This window comes from Lonchura striata, chromosome 3 (assembly GCF_050655825.1).
Source record: "Lonchura striata isolate lonStrDom1 chromosome 3, ASM5065582v1, whole genome shotgun sequence".
Classification (NCBI taxonomy): Eukaryota; Metazoa; Chordata; class Aves; order Passeriformes; family Estrildidae; genus Lonchura; species Lonchura striata.
Genome location: NC_140705.1, coordinates 107,241,732 through 107,264,912, shown reverse-complemented (window position 1 = coordinate 107,264,912; position 23,181 = coordinate 107,241,732). Strand labels below are relative to the sequence as shown.

General features: G+C 36.5%; 1 protein-coding gene across 7 annotated transcripts in view; it reads right to left on the bottom strand.

The window, feature by feature from the left end:
- The window catches only part of DISP1 (dispatched RND transporter family member 1), an 84,989-nt gene that overhangs the window by 5,517 nt on the left and 56,291 nt on the right, over positions 1 to 23,181 (bottom strand). For 6 of the 7 annotated variants that reach the window (XM_021552416.2, XM_085577164.1, XM_085577162.1 and 3 more), the window contains 5 exons: positions 9,931 to 9,960; positions 6,244 to 6,367; positions 5,170 to 5,297; positions 4,639 to 4,736; positions 2,487 to 2,584 (listed from right to left, as the gene is read on the bottom strand). In XM_021552416.2, coding sequence (XP_021408091.1) covers positions 2,487 to 2,584; positions 4,639 to 4,736; positions 5,170 to 5,297; positions 6,244 to 6,367; positions 9,931 to 9,960 — 478 coding nt within the window. The remainder of the gene's footprint in view (positions 1 to 2,486; positions 2,585 to 4,638; positions 4,737 to 5,169; positions 5,298 to 6,243; positions 6,368 to 9,930; positions 9,961 to 23,181) is intronic. The other variant, XM_085577167.1, reaches the window with a different exon arrangement.

The following is a 23,181-nucleotide window of genomic DNA, read 5'->3' as shown; positions in this document are numbered from 1 at the left end:
TTGCCCAAATGGCTCTCTGCAGTGACAGAGAATCACAAATCCTCTGCTTTGGGGAAGCAGTCTGAAGACATAATAATATACAGTCATTAAAGTTTATAAAATAACTGCAGTTTATAGGGAAAACATTCTGCAATTAACAGGAGAAAAAAAAACCCCTCTTCTTATCCAAGTAGTAAAAAAATTAGAACACCTCCTATAACTATTCTGTATATAAAGTTTCCATGAAGATTATAGGACTTGCATATGCTGAACAGATGCAGGGTAGAGCCCCTAAGTGTCAGTAAAACCTATGGTTAAAGTAGTTACAAGCAGATGGGAATACAATTAATGCAAAGAGGATATGCTGTTAGTTCCACACTAAAGCCAATACTAGTTGGTGCTGATACCCTGCTTATCATCAGAAAAATACACAAATTCTAAGGTTTGCATTTCCAGCAAGCAGTGCCTGATTTTCCTGTCTTTGAATACAGAAAGCTTTTCCATTTAATTCAACAGAACTGTGGCCCTAAACAAGCATGAGCTCAAAACCAAAAATAACTACAGTCAGAAAAGAGTCTGTAAGACCAGAAGGTCACCAAAGTCATAGATTTTTTGTTATGGCTGCAGCACAAATCAGCATCCTTGGCCTCCCTGGGGACTGAGTGCTAGCAGAACTTAGCATTTAAAAGTAGGACATAGCACAGCACTTTGTGAGTTCTAAGAAGTGTTACAAATACTCAAAAATTGTCAGAAAGTGTTTATGTAATTTAAATGTTACTTGTAACTAACCAGCATTTAAAAAGAAATGATGAAAAAAAACTTCAACCCTTTCTGAGCCCTGAGTATCTAATTTTTAAAATAAATTTATATGCACAGACAGGCAAAAATACCAAAACCTAACCATATTCATTTGTCTTCTATACTAACTAGCTAAAAATCAATGCTGTTACCATGATGCACGGCTGTTCTGCTTAGCTGAGGTGTTTAATTACTTTATTCCTAAGTAAGGAAACAAGCAGCAAACATTTAATTTTCTGAAGTGTTCTTATTTCAAAGGAAGAGCTGATTTTATGGGCCTTGTTCGTTGTAGTAATTTCATTCTTCCCTCAGAAGGTATAGCAGTATTTGATATAATACATTATTATCAAGGTGAGCAGATGGGGAAGAACAAAAGAAAAAATTCTCAGAAGTAATGCAATCATTACAGAGATACTTTTCAGAGGTAATTAATTACCTTCTGTTAAACAGAATGATGTTTTTTAATTCAGACTGCATTGTGTTGCAATGATCTGCACTACCTTGGATTTACCTGCATCAGCTGCCTGTGTGACTACACTACAGTAAATGCACAGATGAGCATCTCCTCCCTCAGTCTCCATTTTTACCCTTGTTAAAGGTTATTCTCCCCTGGATCTCCTGATTGAACTGGTGATATGATGACTCCCTAGTTCAGCTCATTCCAAACTGAGTTGAGCTGCTTTAAATTTTGTACTCTGCTCACCTGGCTCGTTCTGATTGCAAGAGATAAGGGATAAAACCACACGAGCCATCCTGTCAGTGCAATCATCTCTGATGGGGAAATAAGGAACATTTAACAAGCATGTGAGGACAAAGCTCACTTCCAACAAGGGAGGCAACCAGGAAAAAATGCCTGTCAGCAGACTGCCAAGGGAGATTCATTATACAATGTTCCACTACAGCTCAACATTTCAAGCCAGTAAACTGTGGCTGTTGTAGAGAAAACAGTTTGGGAATTTGCTAAATTAATACAGTTGTCTAACAGGCAATGATCAAACCAATAATGAAAATATTTCTCATTAAATAAATGAGAAATATGAATTAAGTTTTCTGTGATTATTTTTGTTTTGGAGAAGAGCAAAATGGAAATTATTTGTTCACTATTAACAGATGAAAAACATATTGCTTCATTTCCATGCAGAATCATCAGTATGTGAACCAAAAGTTCATGCGAGGTTCAAAGGAGTTCCCTCTAGCAAGTGACAAGCTTATGTTTGCAAATAAAGTTTAAATTAAACTCTTACTATTTTACTTAAGTTCTTTTGCGGTCCATTTGCCATCTTATTCTAAACTAATGAAAGAAAAAAATAACTGGAGTGATCCACTGGGTGTCAGAGAAAATGGCATATACTGTGAGATTATAGTTAGTTCACCTGGAGGTGAAAACACAAGAAAAATCAATTATTTGCTGGGACTTAAGAACAAAGCTCCAGAGAATAACATTCTATGAGGAAACACACAGTAAAAGTTAAGATAGTCCTTCCCTGAAGCAACCCTCTTCCACCCCATTCTGGATGCTATTAGTAGAAAACTCAAAGAAATTCCCCAATTGAAAGTTGTTTTTTAACTGCAGGTACATGCTGACTGACCATTTGACAGGAGCTGAACCACATAAAGTCCTCTCATATGCTACTGGATGGTAGTGGGCTGCAAAACAAAGTTGCAAATGCATGCTCTGCATTTGTGAGACAAATGCCAAACTGACTTACCCTCAAGTTGTCTACATTGCACATTGACTTAATTGCATTCAAATTCCATAAATTCTCTCCTTCTGTTGATGCAAACACCACTCGAGAGTAGCGATCACCTGAAATTACAGAAGGGGGTTTTCACTGATTGTCTGGGTGGGCCTGGCATCAAAGGCTGAGGCAAAATCCCACCATTCAAATGACACACAGGAAATCTTTGTCGAGTCAGGGGAATTCACCTCCTTTTCAAGATGAGCTGTTTGTCTGTAAGACTCACTCCACATGAAAGTTTCTATTTCCTTAAGGTGCTTATAGTAAATATAGCATCTTCAATCCCACATACCACTCAGAAGCTCTACAGACTTCTATTCAAGCAAACTATCTTCTGAAATATGACAAACAAATAAAAATCAAAAGATCTAATCAGCAAACTATGAAATTCTTGGCACAGCATAATGGCAGTACACTGATAATAGTAATCAAAGGCTGATTTAGTAAGTCATTTGGGAATATAAATAATAATTATAAAGCTGTTTCTACAAAAATGTTTTTGCTTTAGAAGCAAATGACTGCAGTGGAAATTGTTGTGATATCCTTGAGGCCATTTTCAAGAATTCCACAGTTTAGACACATGGAGCTTAAATTACAAATTAAATCACATTTATGAGAAGACAGATTTAGGAAAGGAAATAATTACCTAGTGGCAGTGAGCTCGAAAGGGAAAATATACAAACACAAATATGTAAAACTGCCTAAGACAGTATAGTATTCTGGGTTAAGAAACATTATCACAGTAATTAAAACATTCCAAAATCCCAATAGGCTGAATTTTCCCCACTGCTGTGAAGCTACAGAATTTTTGCCTTCCACAAAGCTGCAATGAAAAGACTCAGGGGCAGTGCTTTATGATCTCCAACCATGCTTTAGGAACTGAAATCTAGATGTCCCGGAGCAGACAAAGAAAGACACCAGGCATGACAAAAGTGGGTCAAGAGGAAATCAACAGTTTTCTTTACATAATGGACTAGCAAATTTTCCCATAGAAATGCAATTCCTTCTTGACTGTCACAACTGAGACAACACAGAAACAGCAGGGGAAAGAAGGAGAGTGAGACTGTGCAGAACAGCAGCCTGGATAAGAGGAGTTAATTCTGCTTCAAGAATGCTCAGCAGAGCACCAAGTACATTTCCTCTCCCTCACTCATGATATGCTAATTTGGTTCTGTTCACAGGAGCAGAAACGATGACCTTGCTCCCATCCTCTCACTTAGATGTAAGACCATACTGTAATTGAAAAAAAAAAAAAAACAAACAAAACTGTTCTTCACCCCAGTTTTCCCTGGTCATTGCTCTCTTAGACCAAGTAATCTAAACAAATAATTTCACAATTGTGTTTTGTGCTCTTTATCAGTCCTCACATGTGGAAGTAGCCACAAAAGAGTTCAGGTCCTTCTATGAATAGAGGCAAGATCTACATCTCTCTGCCAGAAGAGGACTTATCAAAGTTCTGCAGTGTGCCTTATAAAAAAGTCAAAAGACTTTGTCTTTTTTGTCCTCCAGTTTAACTTAGTCAGCTTCGTAAGCCTACAGTGCTTTAAGGTGGGGACATTTTATTTTTATTCCTGTTTCTTTAAGGGGGATATTTTCTTTGTTGTTTTTTTTTTTGTGTGTATTTTTTTTCTGTAAACAAACCCCTACATTCTGTACAAAATATAATTGGTGGATGCCTTCAGGACATATACAGGAAAGTATTTTATTTAGGTTTTCCAGTTAATGGCATGGACAAAAACCAACTTCTTCCCAAGTGTGAATTAAGGACTACATCTCTAGCCACACACAAAACACTGACTTTACAGTACTACAAAGAACAAATAAAATTCCTTACAGGAAATGGAAACACTTAAAGGAATCACTTCAAATAAATACAGTTTATTCCAAGAAAGAGCCAATAGAATAGAAGCAATAAGGCAAATCTTTAAATAATTCTGAAAGTGACTTTGAAACATTTCAGTCCAATTTTATAAAATTTTTTGCATGGAGAGAGAAAGTGTTTATTGTGTGTATAAATTAAGTAAAAAGTATCTTCCTAATATGGTATACAATGTACAGAAGAGTTCAGAAACTCTGAACTGTCAGAACTTTTTAGCTTTCCTTGTATCATTTCTCCACTTACTTGGAATATCACAGAAAAAAGTATCCTTGTGGAAGTTCCAGTCTGCTTGCCTCTTCTCTCTTTCATAGTGATCATCTGACCATCTGTCATCTTGATGACTAAACCAGAACAAAGAGTTTCACTTTACCTTAGCAAAGAAATTATTAAAAGCAGCACCATCTAAACAAGTCACACAGCTTAAAGGCTCTTACATGTAAGAAAACATATTTTTACCAATGTGATTTTGGTATGCAAAAAATGAAACTAATTTAATTTTTTCTTAAAATTAAGAGACTTCAAATGAAAGAACATTGAGTTCAGTTTCAAAAATATCCATAGAGAAAAGTAAAATTATAATTTTTTTTTAAAATATGGTAATGGGAAATATCTAGCCTGGTTTGAAAGGCCTTAAGAACTGCAGAATATTAGATTCTGTATTTATTGAAATCAGTGGCAGGATATTTATTTAAACTTCAGAGTGTACTGGTGAAAGCACGATACACATACAAAACCACCAATAAAACAAAATGCATTTTTACTATAAAGCCTTACCTTTTAGCTTGCTCATCTGCATATTTGAAAGGGTAGTTTGCAAGTGTTGCTTTGTACCCTGTGTTTTTCACCATGTTGTTCCATGTCACCAATCTCTGTCCTATGGCTGTCCCTCTGGGTTCAAAACCCTAAGGGGAGAGAAGCACAAAATTCCATTAATGCTTTTCATTCTTCAGCTCAAACAGGAGAGCAGAAACATGATAAAGTGATGGATAGTTCTCATTATGAAGCATAATTACTCCAGGCTTCTACATCTAGAGGTAAAATGCTTCATGACAAGTCAGACAAAATAATGACCCACTGTAGAGAGTGACAAGGGATTAAGAGCTCTTGCATGTCCTACTGCTCTCTCTGAGAAGAGATTATTTAGTTCATCAAATGTTCAACACTTGGTTTTCATAGGAAGGGCATTCTACAAAGTCCTCTTCTGTATCTCAATTATCACTCTTAATTGATTAAATATGATTAAAAACTGTTAAATATTTCTTCTGTATTTCTCTAAGAATAAGGCAAATATTTAAATAATTTTAAAAGTGACTTTGAAACAATTTTAACTTGGCTGTTTTCAAGAATATCCATATGGATGTGTACAAATACACATATTACACTGTAAGTACAAATAACTTACAGGAAGAGTTTATTTTTATTTGAGGATAATGATTAAATGCCATATTTAAAAAAAAATCATTAAAGCTACTCATGCTTAAGACAATTCATGAAAAGTAAAAAATGAGTGCAATATTTAATAGAATCTGACAAAACTAACTTTTATCCTTTCAATATGGCTACTACTTCATCCCCAGAAGGCACTTAGAATCCTCTCTCCTTTAACAGATCCTGTCCTTCATCCTTTGAAACCTGATTTAGAGCATATAGTCTGTGCAGTACATCTAAAACTGGGATGAATTTACATTATTCAATCGGAAGCAGTTCTATTGAAGGACACATGACCTTGGCAGAATGCAGAGGGAATGGAAACAAGTGGGTAACACTTTTTGATGTTTGCTGGTTCCACTGGAAAACATGGCAAACAAAAAAAATAACTTATTTGACACCTGATTGGTACTGACTTACCAGCAGTGGATCAGAGAAATCTGGAAGATCTGGAACTAATATTCCCACGAGTGCACACACCACGATGAGCACAGTGCACATGCCCAGGACCACCACGGGCCAGTCGGCGATGAGCGCGGCGTAGCTACAGGAGAGGAGCAGGGAGAGGTGCTACAGCAACAGAAGCTGCACACAGAACTAATCCATACTTCTCTAAAGACCTTTTCCGATTAGATTATTACTTTTCCCTAGGATTTTGACAAAAAAAGCAAGCTTATCCATTACTGCAAACCACTAGAAAAAGATGCTTTGTCAAAATTCCAGTGAGAGAAAACATCACTACTTGGGATCTTTTTTAAACTTAAGCATTTTAAAGAAAAAAATCCAAGACAGAAAGATCTGTTTTAAAGCCGAACCCAAAGAAAACATTTTCTCTATTTTTAAAACAGTCATTAAAAAAAATAGTCAAATCCTACATATTCATGATCCATGAAATCTGTTGTAGTTCAAAGATGCAAGGGGTTGGCAACATAATACATAAACTAACCAACATTAAGTGTCCAGCCTTACAGCATAACATCCATCCTTGGATTTTAACACCTAGCTCATTCTAAATTTTATGACTAGAAGAATTGTTATATGCAAACCTATTTTTGTAAAACATTTTAATTTTTGTTAATTCAAGAGAAATGTTCAGAAAATTAAGTGAAATCAAGAAATCATCATTTCTAAATGATTTTTCTTACAATAAAGACTTGAATTCATAGTTTATGTTTCAAAAGCAACACTGTTTAATGTTGGGAGCAAAGGGAATATAGGAAGTCCTATAAAGGCATTAGAAAAGTAACTACAGGCTATGAATCCTTCTATACGAATGGTCTCTGTACACATTAAATATTGATCAAGAGGATCTCCACTCTTATTTCCTCCCCAACTTGCAAGCAGCATAACATGAAAGATTATAGCAGAGCGCTCCTTTACTTATTTCTACTGTCTTAAAAGATTCTGGCTCTTTTTCAGTTTTAAGAGCCACTTGCTAATAATCACCATACAATTATCACCTTGACTAAAATTTTCTGTCCTGCTGCTAAGAAGGGAGGGACTGTCCATCTCCCCACTCCAGCAGTGGGTTCCCAGTGTTCTGACTGCAAAATCAATGGCATGAGCAAGCTTATTCCTGCTTTTCCATAGCATGTGGAAATAGGCACCTCTAGGGGTCTAAGTAGAGCTTTGAGGAGCAAGGAAATCCAAAGCACTGGGTGTTTCTCCATTTCCCATTAAGTAAACATGGAATAATTCTGACATGCTCACACAAGAGGTTAATTAGGCAAAAGCTTGAAAAGCAATCTGAAGTCAAAGTTTTCATTAAAGTCAATCACAAAGGGGCAGCTTGCCAAATGAGCAATTGTACAAAGTAGAAGTGAAGGGAAGTAAATGACCTAATAGAATTTTCCTATTTATAGGACTAAATGTTTTTCTAAACACCAAGTTAGACTGACTAGCCATTACAGACATTTGCTCTGAAGTCATAAAAGTTAAACCCGAAAGATTTATTTTCCTATTCATCACTAGTGCCAGATTTACCACTTTGACATGTTGTCTCTACAGTTCCATTCTCAGCTGAGCACTCTTAAACTGAGTAAATTCTTTCAGCTGTAAAAGAAACTTTGTCCTAAGTGTTTAATGTGATAATAAGCCACATACAGAAAACAGTGAAGTGCTTGTTTACACCTGCAAATTTCTCTTATTTCTTTTACCACATACTGAAATTCAGATAAGCAAAGCTGACCTGAGCTGACAAAAGGACTGACCACTCGATTTTTAATTTTACCTGTCTGAGCATTATTTAGGCTGCTGAGGGCTCTAGCTCCAAACAAGTTGCCTAAAACCAGCCTCAACCCCAACCCATTGTACATGGCTAAAGAAATGGCAGGTTTTAAACTTTTTTTAGTCATTAAAAAGCTATAACATGAGTGTAGTTACTTTTTTTTTCTCTGTGAGGAGGAAGCCACCACCCTGACAGATTGGGCATAAACGACCACTTGCCTGAAAATGCCTGAATCCAAGGGGAAAATGGATTAAATCAATTCCTCAGTGGAGGAATCACATTCAGAAAGGATATCCTTAGTGTTAAGCACATCCTTTAGTACTTTTCTAAATCAGGATAAAACCTCCCACTTCTGGATGCCTAATTAAAACTATTATTTGGTTGTGCAATGACTTAGACATACAGCCACATTTATACCTCATCATTTTTTTTTCATCCAAAACATTCCAGCACTGAATAATGAACTCACCTAAGTCTGACACTGAGTGAAACCCACTTTTTGTGCCAATTTGCACTGTCTTCAGTCTGTTAGAATGGTACTAATTTTAGCTAGCTATGTATCATTAAAATGCATATAGCTTTCATTAATTTATTTCCTCCTGATGTTTTTCACACACCTAAAAAAGATTTGGTTTGGTTTTACTTGTTTTTTTTTTTAGTTCATGCTCTAAGTAATTCAAAATGCTTAGGAGATACAGTAATTCAATCTATATTTAGCACACTAAAAGCACCACTGTTTATAAAGCAATTTTTCCAAAGGTGATCCAAGACCTCAGATGTTTTCTTCAAAAATAGAAGGTAAAAAAGATAATGTTTAGGCTCTTTTCCCATTTTAAGCGTAATATGTGGCTATTGACAAACTTTTCTATTCAGCTCCTATATACAGATATATACAGTCCTCAGGTTCAACCACTCCTAGGTTAGTGCAGAGACAGAAATGTACCATATATAGTTTCTGTACTGTAAAAAGATCACTATGAACAATAGATATTTGTGTGACCCAAATCATATCAACCTATCTGTAACTCAAATACTTACATATTATGTGATAATAAACAGGCCTGCACTTTACTGGAAGAAAATCCTCAAGATGGACTGTGTTTTTAATGTATTTTGCTTGAGATGGTTTCTTGTTGCCATTCTGATGCAGTGACAGTTTTAGATACAATGCTCTGTTATTTTCTCTGACCCCACCATGCTACAGAGCCTATACAACCCAAACCCAGTGGTCTAAATTACATGGGGTTTTAGGAAGAATTAAAAACTACTATGACAAAATTTTCAGAACTTGTCTGTCAGGTTTATCACTATGGATGATAGAACCAAGTCACTTCTCAGTGCAACCCTTAACCAAAAAAGTACTGAGACATGGAGTATCCAGGCACAGATTATAATACGAATACCTAAAATAGCTGAAAACAAGAAGCATTGAAATCTGCATAGATTTTTAAATTCTGGCCTAGTATTAATGAGGAGACTGCTTTTCTGTCTGTAAACAGAGCTTGAGTTTGGAAATCCTGCATGTTCTATCCCCTTCCTGCTCCCCCAGGATTCAAAAATGTGTTTTTAGGGATGTTAAAGAACTTGGCCCTGTCTCCTTGTTTCAGTGGTTATTTAGGGATCCACTGCAGATCAATTCTTCTAAATGTTGTTTGACCTTGCTGATACTATCTGCCACCATAGCTTCCCGTGGCAGTTGCAGAAATTTACTACCCACTGCCTAAAAAAATACTTTTAAAGTGTGATTTAATTCAAATGTTTATTATTTTCTTTGAATATTCCTTATTTTTGTTTTGTATGGGGAATAACAGTTTTGCCATCACCTCGTCTACCACCTTTACAATTCCACAAACCTCAGATGTGACAGCACTGAAGCTTACCTTTTTGGTAACTTGAATGGTCTGGCTGGCCTGAAAGATGAGAAAAAAGAGAGTAATTGAGAATGCATGAAATATGCATGCACACACCAATTTGTTTAATTATTCTCATACATGAGTCAGAAAATAAATTATAAAAATCAGATATTTTAGGATATGAATTATTTTGAAAGGCTCACAATCATATTCAATTGAGTCTTTGCAAACAAGTAGTTCAGAGAATAATTATAGCCACAGACAGCTGGGTTTTCAAAAGTGGAATTTATGCAGCTGATTTTTGGGATTACTATTCTAGAAGCTTTTCCAGTTTTCAACAAGAGACCAGATAAACTAATATGATAAAAATTCAATACTGTTGAAAATCATGACAAAGTTTGCATATGATGGGAACAATCACACCACCATGTTCTGACTGTAATTCACAAAACTTAATAATTGTCCTTTGTAATTTCATTACAAAAAAATATTTTGGCCATAAATTCTGTCTTGCCATTATACATGAAGTAGAATTACATAGGATACCTCTAGAAAATATTTTTATCCAAGTTTTTGTTACTTAAAAATCAAATATAAAGTAGATTATTTTGAGAAGGAGATAGCAAACCCAAGTGAAAATTATTCTTTTCTGACACTGTTCAGTGGGCACTTCAATTCCTTAGCTACTGGCACAGTAAGATTCACATAAATTTCACTTCAAAAAAAAGCCTTCAAGAAGAATCTGCAAGTAATTTCAAGACTGTGACATAAAATCACTCTGAAGCTGTAACCATACAACGGCTTCAGTTAAGTTATGGGTTTGTTTTACCACCAAGGACACATTTAATATTAATTATTTTAAAAAGTACAGAAATCACTGAGTTAAGAAGCAGGTACTTGCATAAAATAGATCACTTAATAACATCACACTGAGGTTGCAAAAGCATAGATTTATATACTTGCACACACTGATAAACAGTTCAAACTTCAGACTCCTCACAGATTTTCAGAAAAACTTAATACACTACATAGAAATGAAATTTGCTGTTTTTAAAAGCAGTAAGAACAAGGAACCACATGAGGAAGTTGGAGAAAAGCAGAATAACCAATCTGCATTTGCAGAGCAACTCAAGGATTAAGCAAAGGTACAGACAAAGATTCTTGGTTGAATGAAGCCACAAAAGATTAAATTTAAGAAGTGTCACCAACCTTCTGACTAGGTGCACAAATCTGATTTCCAGAGGTACAGAATATACCCAGTTTTCCAATTGATGTTAAAAGCTGCTGGTGGAACTACAACAGACTCATCAGTAGCCAGAATGTAGAGAAACTCAACTGAAGTGAGTTCTGAAGTTACTTTGAACAGAAAATTCCTCAAGGCTGAATAGAAGTTGTGGCAGGCTTGGGGCAACTGCTCGTTGTCTGATCTACAGCCTCAACCACAAAACCAACTCTTCCCAACTCAGGTTAAACTGGAGGATCAGAAACCAGGTCCTGAAGAGTCAGAATTCACTCAACTTGAATCTGAAGTGAGCAGTAACAGGACTCTGGATGAAGAAGAATGCTTAGACATTCCCTTTCCCTTTCATGACTTTGCACCAAGGCAGAGCACACACACTGAATGTGTCTTCACAACTGTATGGAAAAGGGAGCAAAGCCACAGTGTTGGGAATAACAATTTTTTTAACTGCAGCATAGACTCCTGAGTTTGATGAGAGAGAAATATAAACAAACATATTTACTGTTAGTAAGGTGATTCAAACACTAATTTCTAGCTTCCATTTGTAAAGATCTGAATTTCCATATACATTCAGTCACTTGGTTTTGTCTGTGCCATAATGGGCTCTGCCATGAGTAATAGTATCAGACACTGCTTTGGCACAAGCAGGGCCACCCAACAATCATTGATACAAGCTTTGTATTTATGATGACTTGTATAAAGGTTTCTATGACAATTCCAGTTTATATTAGCAGATAGAATGGTTTTCTTCTGTATGGGGGCTACTTTAAAATTGAATTTGCCTAATTTGGTTTACACAAAGTGAGTGAAATACCAACACAGTCATTCCTCATCATCCCCTGGTCCCCATCAAAACCAAACTACATTTCCCTCTGTTTCCTCCACCTGCAAAATATATTCAGTACTGAACAAATGATGATGATTAAGTTCTTCAAAGTTAGGGAGGGTTAAAGGTCACACCTGCTGTCAAACTGTTTTGTTTTGAAAAGCATGCATTGAAAAAACATGGGTACACTTGGGTGAATTCCGGCAGTGTAACCAATCCCTTGCAGCTGTTGTGATGACTCTATTATATTGGTCAATAGGAAAAGTTATCCCTGAAAACTATGCCCTAAAATTCTTTAGTTATGCTCTAAAATACAGAAATGCATGGCAAAACCAGATCTTTCTCACTTAATTAATGTTGCTGTATCTAATTTTTGAAGTATTATACTTTCATTGAGACAGTTTAAATAACACCATCAGCCTCCAAAAAAAAGAGTGGACAAAAGAGTTCTCATCAGTTTTCATGAGAAAGAAGTGGTGAATTGCACTCTTTTGCTTGGGCAAAAGCCAAGTTGATCCGTGTATTAAATTACTTTTGTACTCAGTTCTCACAAGTCTGATAGCAGAAAGTGACAATCACAGTTGCTGGTGACAAAACCAGCACAACCAAGTTACTGCTCAAACTGCAGTCACTGATAAAATCTAATAAACACTTTGCACCAAGAGGGGAAAAGGGAAAGAGGAAGAAAAGGACAGGCTCTGTTCTAGCACCATTTACTGGGAATGTCAGTCCCTGCTCAACACAAGCTTTGCTTCATTCTGTCTTTTCTGAGTGGCAAGTTTTGTCTGAACATCACACAATTAAGAAATACATAAAGAGAAATAGATTGGTTAGAACCCCCAGATGTTTCTCAGTGTGAAATGTATTTTGGATGCCCAGCCTCCTTCTGTGCAACATGCTGAAAAGGAGGAATGGTGTCTTTAAAAAGGGCTGCTGTAATACCAGCAAGTTTACTCTAGGAAATAATTGAGTATCAAGAGGATTTGATCAGCTTTGGCTACTACAGCTCTGATTATTCACATTTCCAGCCTAAATAACCACTTAACCTCAGTGCTTCTACCAGTATTTTGAACAGTGAGGTAGTAGAAATCATTTGTTCCTTTGTGTACAAACCTACTCAAAGAGGGGCAGTTCACAGGTATAAAAAATGTGATTGCTTTAAATATTTTTCAATCTGAGAAGACAATGACCAATGCTTGAGCTTCCTGGAGGGGAACATGCTGTGCCACATGGCAACATCCTGACTTGGGGTTCCCAGAGAAGCCAAAGCCTCCTTTTGATTACAGCACTGAATGAGTTTTCTCATGGAAGTTAACACGGTACATCAGAGAGAGGAGTTTGGTCCAAATTTCAATTATCACACTGGAAAGCAAGCCTTTGAAAATCCTATGTATTATTAAATTTAGTTCACAACCTTCATGTCATTTGGACATCACGCAGCACAAGGCAATATTTAAAAACATGTTCCTCAGCATGGGACTTAATAATAACACTATGTCTGATTTACTTCAAATGCAGCGTGTTTCATTAATCTAATGCATTTCAGGGAAATATAAACCTGAATGTGTCAGAGGACAATAGAAGTATCTAGATATTCCAAGGCATTCTTTTTCAGGCTTTCTTCACAAACCTCAGTTGTGAGGAAAGTATCAATGCAAGCAACCCCTTGGCCTCACACCCCAAGGAATCAATGCTTCCTGCTTCCTTAGTGGGTGCAAGAAATCCTGCAGAATGTAGCCATGAAACAGAAAATTAGGAAAACAGGCTGTGTTTTGAAGCATACTTTGAAGAGTTTTCTAGCCGTTGTAGACACTGAAGCTGAAGCACCCATCATTTAAAAAAAGTCTTAAAAAGGCAGCTATCAATAACCCAAAAGGTCGGAAGAAATATAAATATGATTTTAAATAGGAAATTCCTGCTTACACAGACAGTAATGTCAGTTGGGGCTTTTTCTGAGTCAGTTAAAAAGCATCAAAACATTCCAAATCATAGCTTTGTACTAACTTACCCAAACATTACTTAAAATTCCTATTGCAATTCTGGATATTGCCCTGGTTAAACATTTGACTTCTGATTTATGCCATTTCACTTAGTTGCAATTATTGTCTATTCCACCATGAGCAGATACTGAGATTGGAACTTGGATACAGAAGGGCTTTTCCTCTTTTTTTCCTTGGAGGAACAAGCCAGTTAGACTTTAAGCTCAAATTAATACCTACCAGCCTGACATGGGGCAGCACAAAGGCATTGCCTGTGATTGTTGTGCCCTATTTTTAGGTGTAAGGAGACAACAAACAGCATTGGATAAATCCAAAACTGACAGTGTGGGTGCTTCTCCTCTGTTTCATTCCTGGGAGAGAGGAGCTAAGGGAAGCAGAGGCTGCTCCCCCAGCAATGACATCCAGCACTGTCGTTTTGGTGCTGAGCTGCACAAAAATTTGAAAATAAATGTACAGCTTACTGATATTCATCATTTACTCAGTATAGATTTACTCAATATAGAATCACAGAATATCTGAGATGGAAGGAACCCATCAGGATCACTGAAGTCTAACTTCTGGCCCTACACAGGACAACATTCATTGTGCACTCTTGCTTTTCAGTTAAAAATCACTGGAGGCAAAAATGATACACTGCAATAAATAGCTGTATTTACTGAAAAAAAAAAAAATACTCTCCTGTCCAAGGATTATGAGGTGTTTAACCTCAATGCTTTACTTTGCCAGAGGGAAACTATTCCCTTTGTTGGCAGATCTGGTTACCAGAAGTGATAAAACATAGCTTTTGGTCATTATTATACTCCTGGATAAGCTAAATCCCTGCAGGATAGAATGAGATATGCATCACATTGTATATTCTCCATCAGAGCATACAATACAAACTAAATCCCTTCACAGGAAGAAAATCCTTGTGTTTTCAGAATGTCATTGACCCAAGAGAACAATTTGAATTGCTCCTAAATATCAAGTTAGCTTTTGCTGTTACATCAGATATAACACCTATGTACTTTATCATTTTAACAATCACTCAGACAACAATTCCAACAGATTAAGTTGCCAAAAAGTTTTTATAAGCATCCCAATTTAATTTTTTTGCTATGATGAGCAGTTTTCCATTATTTTAATCATTAAGTCTATCTAGATGTTTTTTTAACATGCAGTGTTCATTGTATTTGTTTGCACTTAGCTTTACTTATTTACATCTCTAAGGAATAGGACAACTCACAGCAAAACGATGTTATAGAGGAGACAGAGAACTCCGTTTTCTGTCAACTTGCTTTTTTAAGGTTTTATTAAAACCAAGAAGAATGCAACTAATTTTCATGGGTTTTTTCCCCACATAAAATATCACTGAATAATTCAAAAGGATTTTATATTTTTTAATGTCTAGATTATCAGGGTGAAATGATCTGAAACTAACTGCTATTTCATCCCATTGAAATGAGCAAAATGTCAATGTTGCAGCTTTTCTTAATGTTGTACATATGACTGTTCTTTTGCTTAAAATTAAGCAAAATGCAATTTAGCAGACCAAAAATCAATATGCTATTTGGCAACTGTACTACAGATGTCAATTCACATTTTTACAGTTGAGACATCAAGCTTTAGAAAAGTTCCCATCTGCTTTTCATGTTGTGTTCTTACCTACCTCCTCAATTCCAGCTGGGCATCTGCTCTATTTTCACAGCCAACAGGAGCAAATAAGATGGCATTTCTGTGAGGAAAGCTACTGTAAGGAAGGTGTTAACAATAAAATAATTGTCTGAGTGATTCTTGTTCTTACTGATTTAAATTCAGCATAGAAGTGTAAGCTTTACTGACCCACAGTATGCCGACTGGATAAAACCCCATGGAGTGGGACAAATCCTATATACTCAACTAAGCCAGCATTTCACTCACTCCATTTCTGCTATGAAATCAATATTAAACTTCATTAACCTACTCTGCAAAAGTAACAGGAAGTTATGACATCTCCCATGGACAAGCCTCTGGCTCATCCCAGAGTACAACAGGGAAATATGTTTCCATCAAGGCACCAGAGATGGGAAAAGGTCACTGCAATCCTATTAACATCCTACAGGTGTGTCTTCTCATTTGCAAGTTTAGGAACAGTACTGGGAGGAATGTCCTAAAAAGATGGGTTGAGGACTTTGGACTTGTCTGATTTGGAAAAAAAGAAGCTGAGCAGTGACCTCTCTGCTCGCTACAGCTTCTTGAGCCAGGGAAGTGGAGAGGTGATCCCTTCTCCATGGGATCCAGTACTGGGACATGCAGGAATGGTTCAAAGCTGAGCCAGGGGATGTTTAGACTGGACATTTCTTTATCTAGAAGGTGGTCAAACACCTCACCAGACCTCCTCAGGAAGGTGCTGATGTCCCAGTCCTCTCAGCACTCAAGAGGCATTTGGACAAGGCCCCTAACAAGATGCTTTACCTGGGTCAGCCCTGAGTGGCTCAGGCAGTTGGGTCAGGTGATCCTTGCAGGTCCCTTCCAATTGAAATAGTTTATTTTATTCTAACCCTGTATAACTCATTATATGCTAAAATTAAAGTGTCTATAAATTTATAACATACAGGTGATTTGAAACTGAAATGATCCTATTATAATCATCTCCAAGGCTGGGGGGATTGTTGGGTTCCCCCCCCTCTTCTTTTCCTCACTGCTCCACAGGGATGGTATCCACATAAGAGCCCAGGATTTACTGACCAAGTCTTGAGTTTAAGGCTCCATAGAAACCCATTTTTGCAATACTGACTTCTAATGACTTTCCTCTTTCATCTTCAACAACTGACTAAGTATTATCAACCACTAGGAAAGCTGGCTCTTTTCCTTTATAGCATCTACTTGGTTCTCTTGTCTTGAAAAGGAATTAAATCATCTTCTCTGTAGGAAAATCTGAGAGCATATGAAGGAGCCAAGTCATACAGACACTCCAAACACTTTTCTTGTATTCTTCTTGCCCTAAACCTTTCTCCAATGAGCATAGCCACTTTTAAACACTGCTCCAAAACTGTCAATAAGAGGATTGGCATCAAGCATACTCCAACTGGATTCTCTCTGCTTTAAATGGCAAAGTTTATACACAATTTAGAGTATGTATTTCTTTAAAAGGTTTAATGGAAGCTATATTTATGTTCCTTAAACTTTTGAAGCACTGAAGGCAGGACCACATAGAGCACACTGCCTGGCAAACGAAACAAAAGTTCTGAACTATTAAAGAGAATTAAAAAAAAAAAAAAAAGCTTAGTAAAATACTACCATGAATCATTATTTGAAAACAAGCCAACAGCTAATTTGGAGCAGACTAATATTATTTCAAGATCCTTCACAAGTCTAAAACCATTAGTCTTTTCTCTTTTCTTGGTAATTACAGTGAAATTAATAGATATGTTCTGGGATTTAAATGATGACTAGAGTAGTTTTCAACATTTTTACTGGCAAAAAGTCCCTTCCTAAGAAATATTTTATTTCAAAGCTGTTTTTATTACACTTCCCAGTTGAATGGAGCAACGCAAGGTCATGGCCACATCTTGTATTTCTCTGACAGACAGGAAATTAACATGATTCAAGGAATCACAACATACACAGAGAAAACCCCCATCTCATGACACCAACAAGAATGAAAATGTCCAAGAGTGTCTATTTTTATGATGGTATCTCTCCACATACACTGAAGTACTTGTTCCTAAAGACTGACATTAAGCACATGGAAGTTTGACTCTGGAGCAGGGAGACTTGGAGTGTCATAAATCACACCTCAACTGGTACAAGCTTTAGTCTTCCTTCCTGTGCAGATATAAGACTTTGTGATTGTAGGTCACCAGGGGTTCAGTTTTGCTCTCAGAAAACCTCCTTTGGCCAGAGAGCTTTTCTAAAGATAAACTAAAAGCACTTACAGTTTCTCCAAATTATTCATCTAACTATAGGGACAAACAATAGTATGTTTCTGCATATTTAATCTCTTGCAGAAAATGAAAATACTGTTACTTAAGCTTTTGTTCTAAATTTAGTCAAGTATTTCTCCTCAGTGTTAAACTCCTGTTCCAATACCTGTGAATTTAAGTCGTTTAGAATGCTGTAACTTTTAAGTGATATAAAACAAATGCCTATTCAACACAATTAATATATTTCAAAGGATGTAATATGTAATTGCACAAAGAAGGCTCTCTAGCTTTTGCTAATGATTATGAAAACTTGTACATATATAATGCAGCATTATCTTCTTGATCTCCTGACATGAAATTCGTTTTGTATGCTCAGTAAAAAGCAAGCAAAAAAGGAAACATTTACTGAACATTTAAGGTTTCCAGTATTGTAGCTAAGACCCCCACAAAAGCACTCTAGGCTTGAACAGACTATAAAGCAGATTTAACACAATCAAAGCTGTTTGGCAAAATGTTTGCAGAAGTTCATCCATTTGACAGAACCAAACTAAACATCCTACAAACTGGAAACGTAACACAGGAATTGTGAGGCAAGGTATCCTATTAACATGCTAGAAAATATGGGAGAAGTGGCAGAAGTGATGCAAGTAAGCCTTTCCAGTTCAGTACATAAATCTATTTATGATTTTACTACAAAAGAATGGAAACACACCCTAATTTGCCAATAGTGAGACTAAGGTCTCTGAAATACCAGCAGTGTTTCTACCTGTAACTTCCCTTATCTCCATTGATCTGTCAGTAGTACTATCTCATTTCTATTTTGTGTTTATAGTCCAGGTTTTAAGAGATTTCTTTATTCAGAAGAATATCAGTGCAATTTTTGTGTAGCAAACTCAATGCCAAATTGCTCAGGTACCCTCTGTATTTCCCTCTTGCACTGTGTTTTGTTTTTCAAGCACCAATTAAAAGCATGCACATAAGTTATTATTCACTAGGGGACAAAGACAACACTGAAATATCAGAGAGGAAGAACAAGTGATTTTGGAAGGAGTTAGAGACAGAAACAATGATGGTAACTCATAAAGAGCTTTCTAAAGATGCTGTTGATCATTCTGTGCTTTCCTCCATCAAAATGAACTCAGAACTTTTATGTAGGAATATGCAAATCTTTCAAAATCCATTTCTTAAAGAGTGATGAAAATCAGGTCATTGGCCATGCATAGTTCATACTGTTCTTGTTTGTTGTCTGGTGTTGTCTTACTCACATTTGAGCCTTACTACAATCTCCTGCTAAATTAAAAGTACATGAAAACAGCTATACATCCTCAAAACATTTCAACAAATTGACATTATTTTGGATGTTGTGGGTTTTTTTCTAAGTGTACATGAATGCTCAGCTTTAGAAGTCACCTCAAACCCCACACCAAGTAGTCCTTTTCCAGAAAGAGCACAGCTGATGCTGGTTTTCCAGTCAATTTAGTACAAAAGAAAGGAGCCGTGTTTTTTTATGGTTTCCCTCCCATTATCAGCTTTACATCTTTTAAGGACAGCAGTTCAAAGGCCCAGCAGGTTGATAGTTAGGAGTGAGATCTTCTGTTGTTCAGGGAAAGCTGAAGGATAAAGGGCATGGGAAATTCATCTTCAAGCACACACAGGACCTGAACTCCCCAAGGAGCTGAACCAGCCAGGCTGGTCCTGAGCTGCACTCAGACCAAAGCACCAAGCACCACCTTCCTATGGCAAAATTGCTTATTCCAAACAACCTGGAGTCTTGACAAACACTAATGTTTAATTAGTACAATTAAAAAGCCTGCAAAAATCCCCCTGGATAGCCCAGAATGTCAAGGTTTTTTTTAAGTGCACTTAATACTTTCTTAGCCATGCTATTTTTAATTTGGTCAGCCACCAAATTATAAATGTAATTTTTATTTGTATTTTGGTTTCTGTGTGTCAGCCCTTTGCTTTCAGTTTCAGAAAGTGCAGCAAGTTGTTTGCACAGCCAACAATTCACAATATTCATGGTAAGAGTAAATGAATTAATAAAACCAGAATAAAACTCTTAAGGTAACACACTCAGAGATCACACAAGACGAAAATAAAAATGTGTGAAAATGAAGATGCACAGCAAAAATTAAATTGACGTGAAAAATTATTTCAAAGGAAAAAAAAAACCCAGATCATTTGGTCACAGGGAAAACCTACTTTTCCACAAATCCTCAACAGAGAATCCCATATTTGTGCTCAGATGGATGCATGAGATACCTTCACATTCCTTTTCTTTTTTCTCAACTACATCAAAATCCAAAGTATGTCATTGGGTTGTTAATGCTTCATAATAAGGAGAACTCCTGTTTTGGCATAGAATAAATGGCTTAAATGAGAACAGAGCCAGAATGTGTATTGTTTCAGGAACTCCTGATCTATAGCATGAGCCAAAAGATTTGCTATACCCTGAACACTGAATGAAATGATGGTCACAGCTTTTGCTTTTTAGTTGCAAAAAGTTGATAAAACATTTCAGAAATCCCACTTCCAGAAACCTGATCTAAAAGTTTCTTCTTAAAGATTCCTGTGTTCAATCTTCCTAGGGGAAGGCAGAAAGGCTTCTTTATTAATTTTCAAACTATTATATTCACATGTATTTTGTACAAAATACATAGATATTTAAAATGCAGATTGAATAGTATACTATTCATATAAAAAGTGAAAACTAAAATATCTTTTAGTGCATCAAATAAAGCAGAAGTTACCTTTCAAAATAGGATAGGTTGTTAAAAAAGCTCTGTGAAAAAATTTTGAATACTTCATGTTGCTGAAATGAAGATATTTGAAAATATTTTATACACATGTATTTGCAAAATTAGTTCTGCAAGCCATGCAGAATGTACTAGACAACCATTATCCTTTTCCTGGAATCAAGCAGGGAACTGTTTCATAACAAAGTCTTGATATTAAGATTGGTATTTAACAAACATTCCCTTGCTTTTTGAAAAAAACAGGAGATTTTTTTTTCTGGTTCTAATCTTTATGCCTAATAACTAGAAGGAAAAATCTAAAATAGGTAAGAGGCAGCTGTAGTGTTCTATACTCACTTCACAGCTTTTTCATTTCTACAGAACTTCACTTTAAAGTACTAAATGAAGTGCAAGTATTCACGTGTCTGCAGTACTGTTTGAACAGTGTGTGGTACAGAACTCTGAGACACAGCAGAACCCAGAGTCCCAGAACCATCACATAAATCTGCAATGGCAAAACACTTCAAAAGAAGGTTTAAATCTAACTGAAAGCAAGATGTACAATAAGTCTGGATGCTTTACCAGTTTCCTGACACTGTTTTTTGCATTCTTTAGAATATAAATTGGTCTAAAAAGCAAAAGCTTTGAATCCAGCAATTTAAGCTAACTAAGCTTTGGGAGCTAAAACCTCCAAAGTAGGCTGGTGGGGATGAGGATCAATTATTAAATTTTAGCCAAAGTAAGGATTCTGTGGGGCTTTAAACATATTTTATTTTCCTGTTCCAGCTTCAGATGATTGCGTGACCATGGGGAGATCATCCCATATATCCTCTCAGCCTGGTTATTTTTTTACCACAGATAATTCAGATGCTTTTCAGAGCAGTTTTCCTTACTTGTCTGCTTTAGTCAAAAGCATTAACAGTATAGTCTAAAAAAGTAAATAACAGTGGGTGACACAAAGCAGGCTCACCCTGAGCCAAGAGTGCTTGTTTGAATTTATTGGTTTTGATACTGTGAAAGTGCAAGCACTGCACACACTGACAGTCTGGAGCATTTCCTTAGCAGCATCACCAGCAGTTCTGTCACAGCTCCCTGACCTCTTCTGTCCTACCTTTTGTCTCTGAGTCCACAGACCTAAGCTTTCTAAATTTTGTCACCAAAGAGATTCCAGCAGAGTTGACATCAAGATTAACAAGCACACAGGTAGCTTTTAACTGGTGTTTTTACACTAAAAACTCCTCATAAATGTCTGAAGAAAGCAATCCAGTCTGGTACTAGAAATACCACCGTTATTCCATGCCTTCCACAACCCTGAGACAATTTCCTGAATGATCTCTGCACATCCTTCCTCTGCCACTCCTATTGACATGCATGCCTTCCTATATGAAGAAGAGGTTTTGAAAAATACCAGGAAAGATTCTAAGAGTTTTCTGGCTTTTTAAAAATGGTAGTATTTAGCTCTGCTAGAGAACTATGCAACTGTTCACTATCTATTTTATCCTCCTTTTATCCCACTAAACTTGCTACTGGGCTGCACAGTTTTACTTTTCCCTAGGGACTCCTAACTCAGTGCTTCCAGTCCTTATGGATCTATCTTCATGCTTCTTTCACAGCCGTGCTTGGTTGGTTTTCCCCATTTCTACACCTGTTGAAGGCTGCTGATGACTGCAGAAGCAGGTGGCAGCAACTACATATCTTCCAGTAGGTCTAAGCCCCCACGTTTCTTGAGATGCGTAAGTGCATTCCAACAAAAAGGGATACTTCAGCATGAGCTCTCCAAAGTGGCAGGGTAGGGGAACAAAAAATCATCCAACAGTACTGAAGAGAATTAAATGTGACATGCTTGTACACAGGTAAATTTAGAAATGGTTAGAAAGCAAATCAAACCTCCAGAAAACTGCATTGTGATATGGAGAGATGGCTAGAATTTCCCAGGGAGTGTTTGTGTGGTCAAGATATTATGGCCTTATGGCCACTGAAAAAAAAAGTTATGAACATGTTTACATGAGCTACTTCTTAAATATGTGCACAAAATAATACAAGAAACTTTACTCAAGATCTTCCAACCTCAGAAAAACATCTAAAAATCATCAGAATCATTATGACCAAATGTTAACCTCTTTCACCTACTCTTACAATAGAATTTTTTACCATAATCAGGCTGCAAAACACCAACGACTTAAAAATATTTTCTTTTATACTACAGAATGTTTTCACCAACCTAAAAAATTTAACAGTTGTCCAGACTCTCAAGATGCAGGGGATAGATGATGTTTCCATGTAATTTATTTAAACTTCAAAGCTGAACCCTCTACAAAATTCCATATCCAGCCAGCTTTAAGAGGATAGGACAAGTGTGGCATTATTTCAATCTGTCTTTACTCACTTCAATCTGCAATGATATACCGACCCACATTCCTTTAATATTAGGTCACTGACAAATGTTAAGCCTTGGGCTTCAAAACCTGACAAAACCTGTTGTGCTGAAACAATTGCTTACCTGCCCAGAGCTGTAAGCATCAGTGATACAGTCTGCAAAGAGTGCTCACCCTCCTCTATCTAATCACAACTTTTCTCCCTCCTTAAAATTATA